Source organism: Fukomys damarensis, unplaced genomic scaffold (genome assembly GCF_012274545.1).
Source record: "Fukomys damarensis isolate Sample0158 unplaced genomic scaffold, DMR_v1.0_HiC HiC_scaffold_36, whole genome shotgun sequence".
Classification (NCBI taxonomy): Eukaryota; Metazoa; Chordata; class Mammalia; order Rodentia; family Bathyergidae; genus Fukomys; species Fukomys damarensis.
In genome coordinates, this window is record NW_022900948.1 from 16,148,588 (window position 1) to 16,164,229 (window position 15,642).

Consider the following 15,642-nt stretch of genomic DNA (forward strand, 5'->3'; position numbering starts at 1 on the left):
GAGAGTTTTTCATTATAAAAGTGGATTTATCGGTTTAAAAGGTTATATAAATTCCTATCTAAATTGAAACCACTCTTTCCTTTCTACCCACCCTGTCCCATTTGTAGGTTTATTAATTGGTTTTCTCATCATCTAAGTAACTTTCAGTTCCGTTGGAGCTGGGAAGATTGGTAAGTGTGGTGTGTTTTCTTCTTTTTTCTATAGTTAAAATACTTAACACATTCCCACCAGCTTGAACCATTGGTGGTACCTACTTGACTGCCCCATTGGGTGGCTTGTAGCACTGGTGGTATGAATGGATCTAATCACTTTTATTGGTCTTTTTAATAATAAAATCAGAACTGTTGGCAACTAGACTTTCAAATTATATGCCCATCATGAATGTGTTAAAGCTATAACCTCAAACTAATTTTTATTGGCTAAAATATTTAGTGTCTTTGATAATACTTTACTATGTATAAGTGAAATAATAGAAGCAAACTATTAGTTAATGCATATTAGGTATAAGTGCAGATTATGTGCAAGAACTTGCAAAATGACCTTTCTTCATCAGGTCAGATTGTCTGGCTCAAGATCCTGAAAGCCCCAAGCCAAAGTTTGTAAGAGAAGTTTTAGAAAAATGTATGAGGTAAGTTCTTTGTGGTTTTGCCTTAGTTTAAGTCTCCTATAGTATAAATTGATCTCAATTTTTAAATTGCCAAAATAGTACAAATAAATGTATTTTGATCGCCTAGATTCCTACTAGCATTTTATCATGTTTTCTGTAGTGCTCATGCCTTTATCTCCTCTCTCTGTATACATTATAACCCTTTGAAAACCAGCTGCAGACATAATGATCCATCATCTTTCAATGCTTCATGATACATTTCTCCCAAAGAAAGCCACTCCTACATGTTGAGCATGTAATTTTCCAGATGAGGAGATCAGCTCTGCTACCATACAGTACCCAGATGCTGCCAGAATGTTGCCAACAGTATCTTTTCTCATCCCCAACAATATCTTTTTCCCATTTCTGGCCCAGAATCCTGTCTGGGAAGAAGTGTAATGTTGTCGTCCTCCTCAGTTTCCTTCAGTCTTGAACAGTTACTATTCTTTTTCTATCTTTCGTGCTTTTCAGTTTCTAAAAGTGAGAGTAGACCTTTTTGGATTGTTCTGATATTTCCTCCTGACCTGACTTGTGTATCACATCAAGAAGCATATGAATCCCAGCAGTGGTGATACTAATCTTGGTGACCTGGTGTGTGTGTGTGTTCCACATTTCTCCATCTTAACCGCATCAGTTTTCTCTTTGTCATTAATGTTTTACAGGAGATATCTGAGCCTGCACTCTTAGTCTTCATCATAGCTAATTTCTGCACTAAAAATTGTTTATATCATCCGCTTCCACTGTGATGATTCCCAAGTAATGATTCTGTTTCTGTGGGTTTTTTTTGTTTTTTGTTTTGGTTTTGGTTTTGGTTTGGTTTTTTGGTTTTTTTTTTTTTTTTTTTTTTTTTTTTGATAGCGGGGATTGAACTCAGGATCTTGAACTTGCAAGGGAGGCGGCGGAACCACTGAGCTAAATCCCTGGCTCCCATTATTTTTTTCTACTTTTATTAGTTGACATTCTACTTTAAGAAAGAGCTGTCCTCTCTTCCCATTTATTTATTCCTTTATTTGTCTGTAGGGACTGATGCATTTTTTCAGTCATTGTGTTATAAATCATAACTATCATTATTTCAGTGCCCAAATTGTCCCATGGGGAGCCCCTGCAAGCTTTTTGTTGTCCTTTTTTAATATATCCCCCAACATTCATTGAACATTTCCCAATTTTCTGGTATAAGATTTTCCAGGTACATGGGCCAGGGATTTAGCTTAGTGGTGCTGCTGCCTGCCTCAGTCCTGAGTTCAATCGCTAGTACCCCTGCAAAAAAAGATTTTCCAAGTACATATGGTGTTTCCTTGTATGTCCCCTGGAATCATCTATTCAAAGCATCTTAGTTTTTAAAAGTAAAAGACTGTATTTAGGAACATGGGGTCCTTGGTGTGCTCATTGTTATTGGGTTGTCATTGGTTACAGGCTGTCTCATTAGACATATATACACATACATACATATGTGTCTATAAATATTTATCAACTCCGTGTTTCCATCTCTTCATTTCCAGCCCACCATTTTTTCTAGTCTTTCTCTATGCCATGCTTCGTAAATGCCTTCTCAAGTAGTAAGAATAATAATGGCTCCTGTTATCCTCCATATTTATTATGCAATGTAACTAATCTCCCAACTGTGCAGACTGTCTCCTCCATTCTACGCCATACCTCCCCACATCCCTGGCCACCAGGCTTGTGAGCCTTCTAGCCCACACCTCAGTGCAAACCAGTAAGTTTTTAAGCAGGCCTGAGTTTTAGTATGCTGCCTTACACAAAAGCCTAAGGACTTTTTTTCCCTTCACATAACTTCTTAGTTTTCAGCTAAGTTAAGAGATTTAGCAATTGTGACTTTCCTGATAAGTTGGATGTTACCAAAAGAAAGTGATGCAAGATTATCTAAGGCTTTTTTTGTATTGTAGGTTGTCTTACCATCAACGTATATTAGATATTGTTCCTCCAACCTTCTCAACTCTATGTCCTGCAAATCCAACCTGCATTTACAAATATGGAGATGAAAGTAGTAGTAAGTAATAAAATAAGACAAATTTCTCTGTCTTTAAAACATACCACTGCAAGTGTACTCTGAAGTCAGTTGTTTAAAGGTGGGGAAATCAAACTTCTCTTTTTCTTGGAGTTTATAGTTTCTCTGAAAGGCAATCTGTCACTAGCCACTATTTATTGCCTTGTCAATATTTGAAGGATTTTGTGATCTGATTATCCTTGGCTTATATTTTTTTAAATGCTGTTCACAGTGTTATATCCATGACATCATTTTAAGTATGGTGTCAAGTGTAGCAAAATGAATTTATAGTCAAAATGTACTCAACTGAAAATGTATATTTGTTACAGTGATATAGATTACTTGAATTGATTGCCATCTGATAGCAGTTCAGCTTTGATTTTGGGAGCATAGATGCACATGACAGTTTCCTCTAGAAACGAATTTGTAAATATGTTCTTATCTTTCAGTCATATCTCCTGAGATTGCACTCTAAACCTGAGGGGCTCTAATTTGATATGCCATGTTGTGTTTTGTACAGTGTTTCCATTTAATGAAGGTTGTACATTGGTGATCACTGTACAGGATTACATGTAGGTTTTTCAGTTTGCTCTGAGCACAGCCCCTACATGTATACTTCTGTGTTGAGTTGCATGGAGGTTCTTTGCATTGAGCGATTCTGCTCTTCTGGCCTTGTGCCTTTACCCAAATATGGAAAGCCCTTCCCAGCTTCAATTCCTGTTTTCTTCCTGGAGTCTGGCCTGGGCTTTACCCCTTTAAATACTGTACATTATTTTTTAAAAAAAAACAAAAACAAAACATGTAAAGCCAACTTTCTTTTGCTTTCTAAGTACCTTTATAGTAAATATCTTGGCTTCTCGGTTAAAATGTAAATTCCTTGGTGACAAAGGATTCTGATTTTATTTTGCTTGTGTGGTTTTTTTGTTTTTGTTTTTCACTAATTTTTCCCTCGGGTGTTACATAACTATCCTTGTGTGATCTGTTGTAATTGACTGTATTCATTCCAGGTACTTAACTCCTACCCTTTGACCCTATGTCACAATTGCCTTTTTGTTGCCCTCTTTCACTGCCTTACGTTATAAGTTGATTTTCTTATTTTTTATTTATTTTTGGTACTTGGGATCAAACTCAGGAACTTGCACTTGCAAGGCAGGTGGCGGAACCACTGAGCTAAATCCCCGGCCCTATAAGTAGATTTTCTATTGCTCTGGTGATGCCTTTATGCTAACATAAATTTTATTCTGTAAAGACTCAACAGATGTTAACCAAAAGTAAACACATGGTATCACATTACTGAGCAGTCTGCCTGATGTAGATTCAAGCATGAGTGAACTCAGCAAAACAGAACAGGGGGGGATAAAAAGCCCTTTTAAGTTGACAGCCTTTATTCAAGGAAAGGGCTACACTACTCACATTTCTGTCCCCATGACTAAATACCTAAGAAGGCAACTTGAAGGGAAGAAAGATTTATTTTGGCTCACAATTTCAGAGATTAAAGCCCTTATCAGCTGATTTCATTTCTGTGAGCCTTAAGTGAGGCAACACATTACGGTAAAGACATGTGGTAAGACAAAGCTGCTCACCTTATGGCATCCAGGGATAAAAAGAGCCCTACCAAAGAAAGACACTGTTCAAAGGCAGACCTCCATGGCCTACTTCCTTCATCTAGGCCCTATCTCCTAATAGTCCATTGTGTTCTGAATTCATCAGTATGCTCTTAATCCAACTGCCTCCCTACCAGTATCATTAATCCAGTCAAGTTGATAGCAGTCAAAGTTGGTCCTTACAGGGCTGTTGGCACAAAGGAAACTGAATTACAGTGGTTCTTCTGTTTTGAACTTACAGAGGCCCAGAAATGTTAAGGTGTTGTAAAGGACAGTTGTGACTGTATAACTTTTCACCTCACTGCTCCTCTGAGAAAGATAATACTCCTTGTACCCCAAATTTCAGTTAGTTTAATGTTTTGAGAAAGTATTAGAATTAGTATTTAAGTAAGTTTAAAACCATTGATCTGTTAAATGAAACTTTCACATGTGGTATCGTTATACAGTTTTAATACTGATCTGGAGATAAAGAGTATTCCATTTTGAAAGGAAAGATTTTGTTTTGGTGTGGTGTTTGGTTTATTTCTTAGTAAGTATTCTTAAGAATAGTCATTCAGCCTAATCTGCCTTCCCCTCCATTCTGTGTTTAGATTCACTTCCTGGACATTCTGTAGCCCTCTGTTTAGCTGTTGCTTTTAAAAGTAAGGCAACCAATGATGAAATCTTCAGCATTTTGAAAGATGTACCGAATCCTAACCAGGATGATGATGATGGTAAGGGAACTGAGTATTTCTTCAGTGGAACTATATATAAGCCAACTTAAAGCATAAACATAACTCTGGCCACTTGAGTACCTTTTAAATCAGATGGATGCTGTTTTGGTCTTTTCAGCTTGTCAGTTGATCTTAAAACCGAGGTATTTTTCTCCTTACTTAAAAAATATCCTATAGTTCCTATGAAATAGCTTTACGTAAAGAATATAAACTGCATCTTATATACAAACAAAAATTTACTTTGATCATAAGTTTACTTGAATTAATAAATGGATAAGGAAAAGTAGTGTAGACAAATCAAAACAGGAGTCTGCTGGACAGCTGGAATAACATTTGACAGAATTCAGGTAGCATAAATCAAAGTGTTGGTGTTAAATTTAGATATTGTCACACATCTTAGGACATAGGTGTTTAAGTGTTCAGATAGATTGTGTTTTTAATAAATATCTTTCAATCATATAGATAGAGTATGAATAATGCAGTTTATGTGCTACTTTTTAAAGAAGTGGATCAGACAGAAGAATTGGGAAACATTTTTATAAACCTAAGAATTAACACTATGCCTAGTGTTGTATTCTGGTGTCATTTTGTTTTGTTTGCAGTACTGGGGATAGAATCCAGAGGTACTCTACCATTGAGCTACATCCCTAACCGTTTTGTGTTTTGAAACAGGGTCTCACTGAGTTGCCCAGGCAAGACTTGAATTTGCAAACCTCCTGCCTCAGTACTGAGATTATAGGTGTATACCACCATACCTGGCTAAGATTTTACATAGTTTTACATTAGTATTTGAAATAGGTTATTTCTTTTTATTGTTTATTAGTACTGAAAAATGTTATATGAATACCTGATTTAGCATTTGGATATGAGCATCTGCTCATTATTCTAAGTGTGTTACCAAGGAATTGCTGTACTTTTAAAAAAAATATTACTGTGAAATATTTTTCAGATGAAGGATTCAGTTTTAACCCTTTGAAAATAGAGGTCTTTGTACAGACTCTGCTACACTTGGCAGCCAAATCATTTAGCCACTCTTTCAGTGCTCTTGCAAAGTAAGTACAAGCTGATGAATACCAATGATACAATAATTTTTATCTAAAATTGTTGAATACAAAAAAGTTAACAGAATTTGATACAGTGGTTTTGGTCTGGTGTTTGGTTTGTTTCTAAGATCCCTGCTGTAAGGCTGTCGGTCTGTGGGTACAATTTGCATATGTACATGGGAAGGTACATTTTTTTCATATAAACATTGAGAGAAACTAGTGGAAACCTAGGTCCTCAGGATGTTTATACAGTCAGAACTTTCTAGCCTAAGCATCTTCTAGAAAGAGTAAGCAGATAATAAAGCCATCCCTTCTTTTGACAGCCACCCCAAAGTTGGATCTACTTTGTCAGGGTTCAAAAGCATAATCCTCTGAAGATTTTGTGACATCGTTCATAGACTATAATTACTAATCATATCTTTTACATCCTTAATGGTTAATATTTGGTTATTTTGCATTTATGTATGATATTATAAGTGGAGTAACACTGAAAAGGCTTTTAAAACATTAAAATGCCTAATGAGTATGAATGGTTTTTTTTTTTTTTTTCATTATCAAAAGGTTTCATGAGGTCTTCAAAACTCTAGCAGAAAGTGATGAGGGAAAGTTACATGTGCTAAGAGTTATGTTTGAAGTCTGGAGGAACCATCCACAGGTAAAAATTATTTAATTGAACATGTTGAGGCTCTAGTTATATGAGTATAAAAATAAGGCAATTAATTACCATAGTTTTAAAACATGAACTTTGATTCTGCCTGTAAATTTTTGTCCTGTAGGAATGTTTGATTCATTTTTTAAAAAGCAAGTGTTAAAATTTGGTTTTGGACTATGAATTTGTTTTTGACACACTTTAAATGTTCAGTAAAAATGCTTTTTGCTTGGCAACGGCTATTTGTTGGGTAGGAAATGGTTGTGTAGTCTGTCCAGTTTCTGCAAACAAGCTCCAGATTTCTCAATATATACCTTTTTCATGTGGTATATTAAAAAAATCATTGAAATAAATTTTATAAGACATTTTAAACTTTTTGTGATAAAACATTGTTACATGTTTCATTTGTGAGATTCAAATGAAACATATTATCTAAAACTTTTGTCTAAGTATTATCATCTAATATTTTTTTTAATTATAGGTTACCATTCAAAGTGTGTTTTCATTCAGTCTTTATTGTCATTGTAGTACTTTTTATAGTACTGCAGTGCAGAGTAGAATAAATTGTAAGACCTAATGGTAAAATTGATTCCATTGCTACTACAAATGAATTTTATATTCCTATTTTACATTTATAGCAGTGTGTTATTTTGGCTACATTTTATAATTATGATATGCTATAATAATTTTTTCCATTAAGTTTATTGGTACATTTTAGGTATACAATACAGTTACATTCATCATTAGGATCTTGTACCTTTACATGATGTATTTTGGTTCTTATTTTTTCGCCATTGCCCTGCCCTCCCTTTACCACCTCCACCCTTCCCTATTTACAAAAACTTTGTTTCCACGTTTTTCCATTTCTCATATTTTTTCTTTCCCTTCTTTCCTTTCCCCTATCCCTCCCACTTCCTCTATTCCTTTAGACATTTTCTTCCTATTTCACAATATCAGTTATACATTTTGATCCTTATTTTCACTTTTAGTTTTTCACACCAGAGAAACTATTTGGTATTTTCACATGTGTGTCCTGCTTATTTCACTTAGGAGTATGGCCTAAATGTGCATCCACTTAGCTATAAATGTCTCTAGTTTTTTCATTTTTTATGGCTGAGTAGTACTCCATTTTATATAAAAACCACATCTTCTTTATCCAGTGTCCAGTTGATGGGCAGTTGGGCTGTATCACAAACTGCCGCTATAAACATGGGTGAGCATGTATTGCTGTGGTATGATTCTTTTAATTTTTTTGGTAAGATACCCAGCAGAGGAATAGCTGGGTCAAATGGGACTTCTAATCCTAGTTGTTTGAGGTATCTCCATATTGATTTCTACAGCGGTTGCACCAGTCTCCACTCCCACCAACAATGAAGAAAGGTTATCTTTCTCCTCACAACTGCACCAGCTTTTGTTAGTGGTTGATTTCATGATAGCAGCCATTCTTTCTGGGATGAGGTGGAATCCTAGTGTTGTTTCTTCTGCATCTCTGAAATGACCAGTGATGTTAAACATTTTTTCATGTTTATTTGCTGCTTTTACTTCTTTCATAAATGTCTGTTCATTTCAGATGCCTATTGTTTAATTGGATCTTTATATTTGAGGGTCCAACTTTTTTAGTTCTTTATATGTGCTAGATAGTAGACCTTTGTCTGGGGAACAGCTGGTAAAATTTTTTCCCCACATTGTAGGTTGTCTCTTTGCTCTTACTGGTTTCTCTTGCTGTGCAGAAGCTTTTTAAAAAAGATGAGATCCCAGTTGTTGATTCTTTGTGCTAGTTACTCTGCTACTGAGGATTTGTTCATAGTCTTTTCTTATGCTAATGTCTTCAGTAGTTCTACCTAACTTATCTTCCAGCAAATTTAGTGTTTCTGTTTTAATATTTAGATCTTTAATCCACTTGGATTTTAGTTTAGTGCATGGTGAAAGATAGGGATCTAGTTTTAATTTTTGGCAGGTTGACATCCAGTTTTCTAACACCATTTATTAAAAAGGCTATGTTTCTTCCAGTGAGGATGGTTAGCTCCTTTGTCAAAGATGAGTTGTCTGAGTATGTCTGCAGTTGTTTCCGCATCTTCTAATGTATCCACTGATCCTCGGGTCTGTTTCTTTGCCAGTACCATGCTGTTTTTATCACAGTGGCTTTGTGGTATAGTTTCAAGTTGGGAATTGTGATACCCACTACCATGTCTCTGTTGCATAAAATTGCTTTTGCTTATTCTAAGTGAATTTTTGGATTGTTTTCTCTAGTTCTGTGAAATATACTATTGGGATTTCAATCGGGATTACATTGAATCTTACTCTAACAATTCTCTCATTGTAGATGATCGCTGTACTAGTTGATAAGATGATTCGTACACAGATTGTTGACTGTGGTGCAGTAGCAAATTGGATCTTCTCTTCAGAACTATCTCGTGACTTTACAAGGTTTGGACCAAAATTTGGAGTTCATGTATAAGAAACCACAATTATACCAATTTTAGAGAACACAAACTTCACAAAATAATTTATATTACCTACTCATGGTTTTTATTTGTGAGGTTGCACAGGCTTCCCAGATGAATGGGACTGGGACAGCAAGAGTTGACAGAAAAGAGGAAACAAAAGCAATTATTCTCAAACAGATGCAAAAGGCATCATAACCCTTTAACTTCTCCTGTTTGTCTGTAACTGGTAAAGGACCCTGGCCTGATGTATACTGAGTCCTTAGGATGATAGTGATTAAAGGTGGTCATACCAGCCAAGTTGATATTCACAAACAAATACAACAGAAAGTCATTCTTAGATTTGCTCTCAGAATACTGACCACCATGTATGTGTTAGCCATTATGCTGAATGATTTACATTATTTTCATCTCATTTCATGATTACAACACCATTGAGGAAGTTCCACCATTGTTCACAATTTACAAATTACGATAATATCACTGATTATTTAAGTAGCTTAACCAGAGTCACAAAACCGAGTAAGTGTAGAGTCAGGATTGAAACCTAGGCATTCTGGAGTCAATTTTGATGATCAGTAGCTCTAACTTCTTTAATAGTGCAAGTATTTCTAATTCTGCAAAGCATTGCCTGACCCCTGCCAGAGTCCAAGAAAGTACTCTGATCTTTTGTCCTCTCTTCTGACATTCTAGACTTGAAATAAACCGTGTTTTATTATATAAGAAAGTTTGTTTATACCATATTTTAAAACACTTACAAAATGATCATTTTTGAGCTATTTGTTGATAATATAGCTGACCTACAATTAGTCTCATTCTTAGAGCTTAGCAGTTGATAGCAATGTCAGCTAATGAGTGTCTTAAATGTCCCAAGAGATTGGCTGAATGTGAACTGAACAGAGTATAGTATAAAGTGAGTGCAGGGATACTCAGATTGTCTCATTTTGAGAAGAGTACAGTGCAAAGTACAGTGCTTAATGTTTAGAGGACAGAAAATATATTTCTCTTCCTACTGTGTTAGTATTTTTCATAGTTTGCAACTTGGATTCAGTGAATATGTGCACCTTTGTATATCTAGTTAAAGGATAGAAGTGAAAAATATAGAAAGCATGCAATATTGCCTACCAGGAGCTTAGCAAAGTTTAATTGGTAGAGGTAGGTGCTTGTACAGTCTGTAATAAAAGGCAAATCCGAAGTGTTGCTGGAGAAAGACAACTAATTTCACACAAAGGGTGGAAGGCTATATGAGTCCTTAAGAACTAATGGGTGAGGGGCCGGGGATTTAGTTCAGTGGTTCTGCCGCCTGCTTTGCAAACGCAAGGACCAGAGTTCGATCCCCGGTACCAAAAAACATTAAAAAAAAAAGAACTAATGGGTGATAAAATTTGAGAGGTTTTATTGTTTGTAAGCATAGCCTAGTATATAATAATCAAATGCCATGTTATTTTTAAGATTATTTGTATGGGAAATCTTGCACTCTACAATTCGTAAGATGAACAAACATGTTCTGAAGATTCAGAAGGAACTAGAAGAAGCTAAAGAGAAACTGGCCAGGCAACACAAACGGGTAAGTCTTGTATTAAAGAATTAAGTGGTTAAAGGAAGGTATGGCAGAAACTGTAGAATGTCCAAGGTCCATTACCTTGATGGTAATTTTTTTTTCCCTGAGGCCATGTTCTGCCGAGCTGTTTAGAAAAGCAGAGGGGGAAAGAACGGGTAGTCTGTTATATGTTGTTTCACTACTGTTATGTGTGGTATAGCCATGAACTTTACTTTTCCCTAGTTATCCATCTGTAGGTTGGCTTTGTTTGCACTTTCTAAAAAGGAATGGGGTGGATAGAAGAAAAAAATACAAGATGCTTGTGTTTCTAAGTCTCTTAGGCAAAGGAGAAAGGCAAATGTGCTTATATGGTAGCTGCTAGCCATTTGTGACTATTTAAATTGTCTGTTTAAATTTCTCAAATACCTTTTAAAATTTAACTCCCTCATCACACCAGCTAGATTCCAAATGCTTAGTAGCCACACATGCCTACCTAGTGGCTGTGGTACTAGGAGCATGGATTTCTGTAGCCTTTCCCTCATAGCAGGAAAGATCTTGGGCATTGTCCTCCAAGTGAGGTTAGGAAGAGAAACGTGTGCCAGGGTTCCTGGAACATAAGGAGACCCCACAACATTCACTGTTAGAGAAAAGGGAGAATTCTGTAAAATCATAGAATGGATCTCATAATTTTGCCGAAGGAGTGAGTGGGACAGGTTATTATAGATAGGCCTTCACAAGAGGGTCATATCTAAAAGGGTTACCAGGCTGTCTGGGTTTCAGTAACATCACCTTGCGTATGTAACATACCTAGAGCTAGGTTCAACTAAGTTATCTAACCTCTGAACTTCTCCTTTCTCTGTAAAATGGCGATAACTTAGGCCTTTTATCTTGCGTTTTGTAAGTTGCCTGAACTAGTGATGATGAACCTTTTACAGCTTTTAATGATAGCAAACAGCCAGCTGTGGCACATGTGCCGCAGGTTTGCCACCACTGGCCTAAGCAAATGCTGTGCACATCATCAGCAAATGAGTTAAGTAGGGAATTATTAAAGCTTGGTAGGGATGTATTGAGCCCATCATTGCCAGTACTGTTTTGAATAATCTTCTTTGAATTATTGTATCTTAGTCAGAGCCATATTTTAGTCCTGACAGGGATGCTCAGCCTGGGCTGTAGAGTTGCCTGAGGGTATACCCAGCTGTTCCATATGGTACGTTAGTGATTAGCAAGGGGCCTCCTGTTGTTACCACAAACAAGTGATCAGGTAGTACTATATGATAGTTGACACCCACCTTGTTATCACAAACAAGTGATCAGGTAGTAATATATGATAGTTGACACCCACCTCTGTTAGAAGAGAGTCACTAAATTTCTCTGCCCTAGCAAGAACCCTTGGAACTTCTGAATAAGAAGGTCATGTTGAAACAACTGCAGTACCTTGAGTTTTATGGGGGTTGGGGATTTATCTGTAAGAATATAATCTTTAGATAGTATGTGACCAGGCAATAAAATTGTTTTCCTTTCTTGGTAAGACTTAGTACACTGGATTTCTAAATATTTTCTCTTTTGTTCCTGTGCCTCCTTAGCGAAGTGATGATGATGACAGAAGCAGTGACAGGAAAGATGGGGCCCTGGAAGAGCAAATAGAACGATTGCAGGAAAAAGTGGAATCTGCCCAAAGTGAGCAGAAGAACCTTTTTCTCGTTATATTTCAGGTAACTTGGCTTGGGAATTACTGCATTTCTTTGGTTAAAATAATGTTACTTTTAATCATAAATGCATCATTACTTAGAGAAGCTTAAGTATACAAAGAAAATAAAATGTCACCATTTGGAGGCCACCATGTGTACCTCTTGAGTTCTGTGCTATTAGCATTTAAATACCTGTCTTATATTTATTCCCTATTGTTGATGACTTAAGAGTTTTTTCCTGATGAATATTTTTATGCATAGATTCCTGTTAGCATTTCTGTTTATTTCCTTAGAATAGAAACCAAGAAATAGTATTACTAGGATAACCAATTTAGGCATTAAAATTGTTTTTTAACTGCTCCCACAAATGTACAAACTCCCATTTATTACCGGTCTACCTTTTTAGATTAACAGCAATCAATGAATCTTTCTGGCAGAAACTACAAAGGCAAAATGGAATAAGCAGTACTTTGAGTTCATTGAGTTTGTTTCCGAAATATAAGATTCTTCCTCTAACAATTATTCAACTTGGTTCCTCTTTTCCAGCGTTTTATCATGATCTTAACAGAGCACTTGGTAAGATGTGAAACTGATGGGACCAGTGTATTAACACCATGGTATAAGAATTGTATAGAGAGGCTCCAGCAGATCTTCCTGCAGGTTTGTGAGAAATTTGGATTAAATGATAAAGTCCACTATTCTCAGCCACAAAGACTTTCAAATTTGCTATATCATATAGTACCTACAGGCCCTTTTGTTCATGTCCATTTTCTGCTAGTGTTGCTTATCAAAATATTGAGGCTTATATTGATTTTATATCAGAATGCTAATTGCCATTTTTTGTGCTAGGGGACCTAGCTATAATCTGAAATGTAGAGAAAGAAGGGAATAATAAATGGATATAAAAGTACTTAAAAATCTTACATTCCGGTAATAAACATTGCCCACAGGTGCTTCCTGAGATTCTCTGCAAAAGAAAAATGCCACCATCTGCTCTCAGCTAAACTTAAAGATATAGAAGAATGGAGCTGGCTCTAAAGTTCAATGCTTTAAGCTTTCAAATAGGAGTTCTTTCTTTAGATTTTTTTAGTTACTGCCATTAATACGCTTTAACAGTCTTTTGTTCTCTAGGAATCTCCACGTATATTCACGTTGACTTAGGAACAAATAAAAGCTTCTTTTATTTTCTGACCCATTTTACCTTCCTAGTTTAGACCCTGTCTGGGCCACTTTTTAAAAAGGTCTAATGTGTTATGTCCTAGTTTGGGAGGAGACCCAGCTGAATATAGTCTATAATAATAGTAATTACCATAAGTACATGCTACTGTTCTGCCTCGCATCATGAGTTGCATTTACCTAGAAGCTGATAAGAACTGCCTGCCACTTGCCCCCCAGCCCCTTCCCATTTCTTTCCTATTTTAAGTAGGGTCTCAGTTGCCCAGGCTAGGCTTGAACTTGTGATCCTCCTGCCACAGCATCAGCCTCCCATAGTGCTGGGATTATGGATGTGCACCATCATGTCTGGCTAAGAACTAGATTCTTTAAAAGTGATTGAATGTTATATTGAACATCCCTTTTTTCTCCATTTCCCTCTCGTGTCCATTTTGACCTACTCATAGTGTGGGTGGGCTGCTGAGGGAAACGATGTGCTTGATCGTTCACTCTCCTTTTACTGACCTACACACCCTTTTCCGTGTCTGCAGCATCACCAGATAATCCAGCAGTACATGGTGACCCTAGAGAACCTTCTCTTCACGGCCGAATTAGATCCTCATATCCTGGCTGTATTCCAGCAGTTCTGTGCTCTGCAGGCCTAAAGGTCGTTTATATTTTCTTCGTGTCTGGGTTTTTAAAAAATAATTTGTCTTATTTTTTGATGTTTTGAATGCTTGCTTTCTTGTAATAGCCTTTACTTTTTAAAGGAAATGGAGAGGACAGTGAAGAATATAACATTATCTTTAATTTCCCATAAAAAACAAATATTTCTTCATGACAATGTGATGATGACCATGATGTATTATATGTGACAGATACAATTTTTCTGTGATTAGTTTGGTTTTTTTGTTTTTTTTTCTCTTTAAGGCACAAAACAACAGGTGTGAGGTAGTAAAACTATAGGTCAAACATATAAAGTAGTAAGTAGAACTGATGAACTTATAAGATAGCATAGCTTTTCACGTCTCATGGATAACCTGATATGACTGAAATAAAACTAAAAATATGTTTTTTAAAACTTTGGTATTTAATGATTTTATCATCTTACTCAATTTTAAAATTCATTTCTTACTGAAGACATACATGCTTCTACTGCAAAATATTTTTCTTTAGGATCTGGGGACACTACTTAATACATTGGTAACCTCAGTTCATGAAATTAATTATTTCCATGATTCTGCTCAGACTGAATTAGTCAAGAACCAAAACCAATTCAGTGGATAGATTCAGCGTTGACCTAATGGGAAAATTTGGTTCAGTTCACAAGTTCCCTTTATGACTAGAATTGTGGAAAGAATGAAGTTTATGAACTGAAGTACCACTGAATATGAAGGTGTTACTGTTTGATGATTGGGGATCTTTAGTCATTTTAAAACTTAAACCACAATCTCTGGAGGTAGCACATAGACATCAGTTGTTGTAGCTTCCTAAGTGATTCCCTGGTTGGGAAACCATTTTCTTAGAGTGAGAGCCTCTGATCATTTTCCATGGCTTCGGAGAAAGATTTGTCCAAGATTATCTAATAAGCTACATGCTAAAGTAGAAAACAAGAAGTAGGGTAGGTTGGTTCAAACTATACTTGCAATTAGAAGTGAGTTTGGGTTTTCTCTCTGGATCCTGGTTCAAACAACAAATTCCTGAGTGTTTTCCCTATATAGTATTGAGGAATAAGTGAGATCATTGTGTAAAATAATAAGGAATTATTTGACATTTCAAATTTCTAGGATTTTTAAGACTTTTTTTCACTAAACGGTAAAAAATTTTACTAATCATCCTGTAATTACTATTGTAATTACTTGTACAACATAGTGTCTTTTTTCTACTACATTGTAAGTTTATGATACATTTAACTTTCCCATGTTTTGATAGATGGTCTCTGGTTTTCCATACATTTTAGTGGCTACGGAACATAGTCCACTCAATAGGTGCAAATTCCAAAGACTTTGAAATATCATACAAGGCAGGAAATAATTAAGACTGCATGGCAGATTATTAGCAGAAAGGAGTAACCCCATGTTCTTAGCTAAATATTCTTATTTACACTGTTCTTCCTTCCCATTTCTTTTTGGGGTTTTTTTTTTTTTTTTTTTTTTTT

At 35.9% G+C, this 15,642-nt stretch overlaps 1 protein-coding gene across 3 annotated transcripts in view; it reads left to right on the top strand.

Annotated features, from left to right (window-relative positions):
• Ncbp1 (nuclear cap binding protein subunit 1) overlaps window positions 1-15,642 on the top strand; it is a 56,557-nt gene that overhangs the window by 29,113 nt on the left and 11,802 nt on the right. For 2 of the 3 annotated variants that reach the window (XM_010614407.3, XM_033759229.1), the window contains 11 exons: window positions 108-170; window positions 554-628; window positions 2,551-2,654; window positions 4,846-4,968; window positions 5,918-6,020; window positions 6,573-6,666; window positions 8,984-9,087; window positions 10,557-10,671; window positions 12,228-12,356; window positions 12,879-12,992; window positions 14,036-15,636. In XM_010614407.3, coding sequence (XP_010612709.1) covers window positions 108-170; window positions 554-628; window positions 2,551-2,654; window positions 4,846-4,968; window positions 5,918-6,020; window positions 6,573-6,666; window positions 8,984-9,087; window positions 10,557-10,671; window positions 12,228-12,356; window positions 12,879-12,992; window positions 14,036-14,149 — 1,138 coding nt within the window. In that variant the 3' untranslated portion in view covers window positions 14,150-15,636. Of the gene's footprint in view, window positions 1-107; window positions 171-553; window positions 629-2,550; window positions 2,655-4,845; window positions 4,969-5,917; window positions 6,021-6,572; window positions 6,667-8,983; window positions 9,088-10,556; window positions 10,672-12,227; window positions 12,357-12,878; window positions 12,993-14,035; window positions 15,637-15,642 lie in introns of those variants that run through there. The other variant, XM_010614408.3, reaches the window with a different exon arrangement.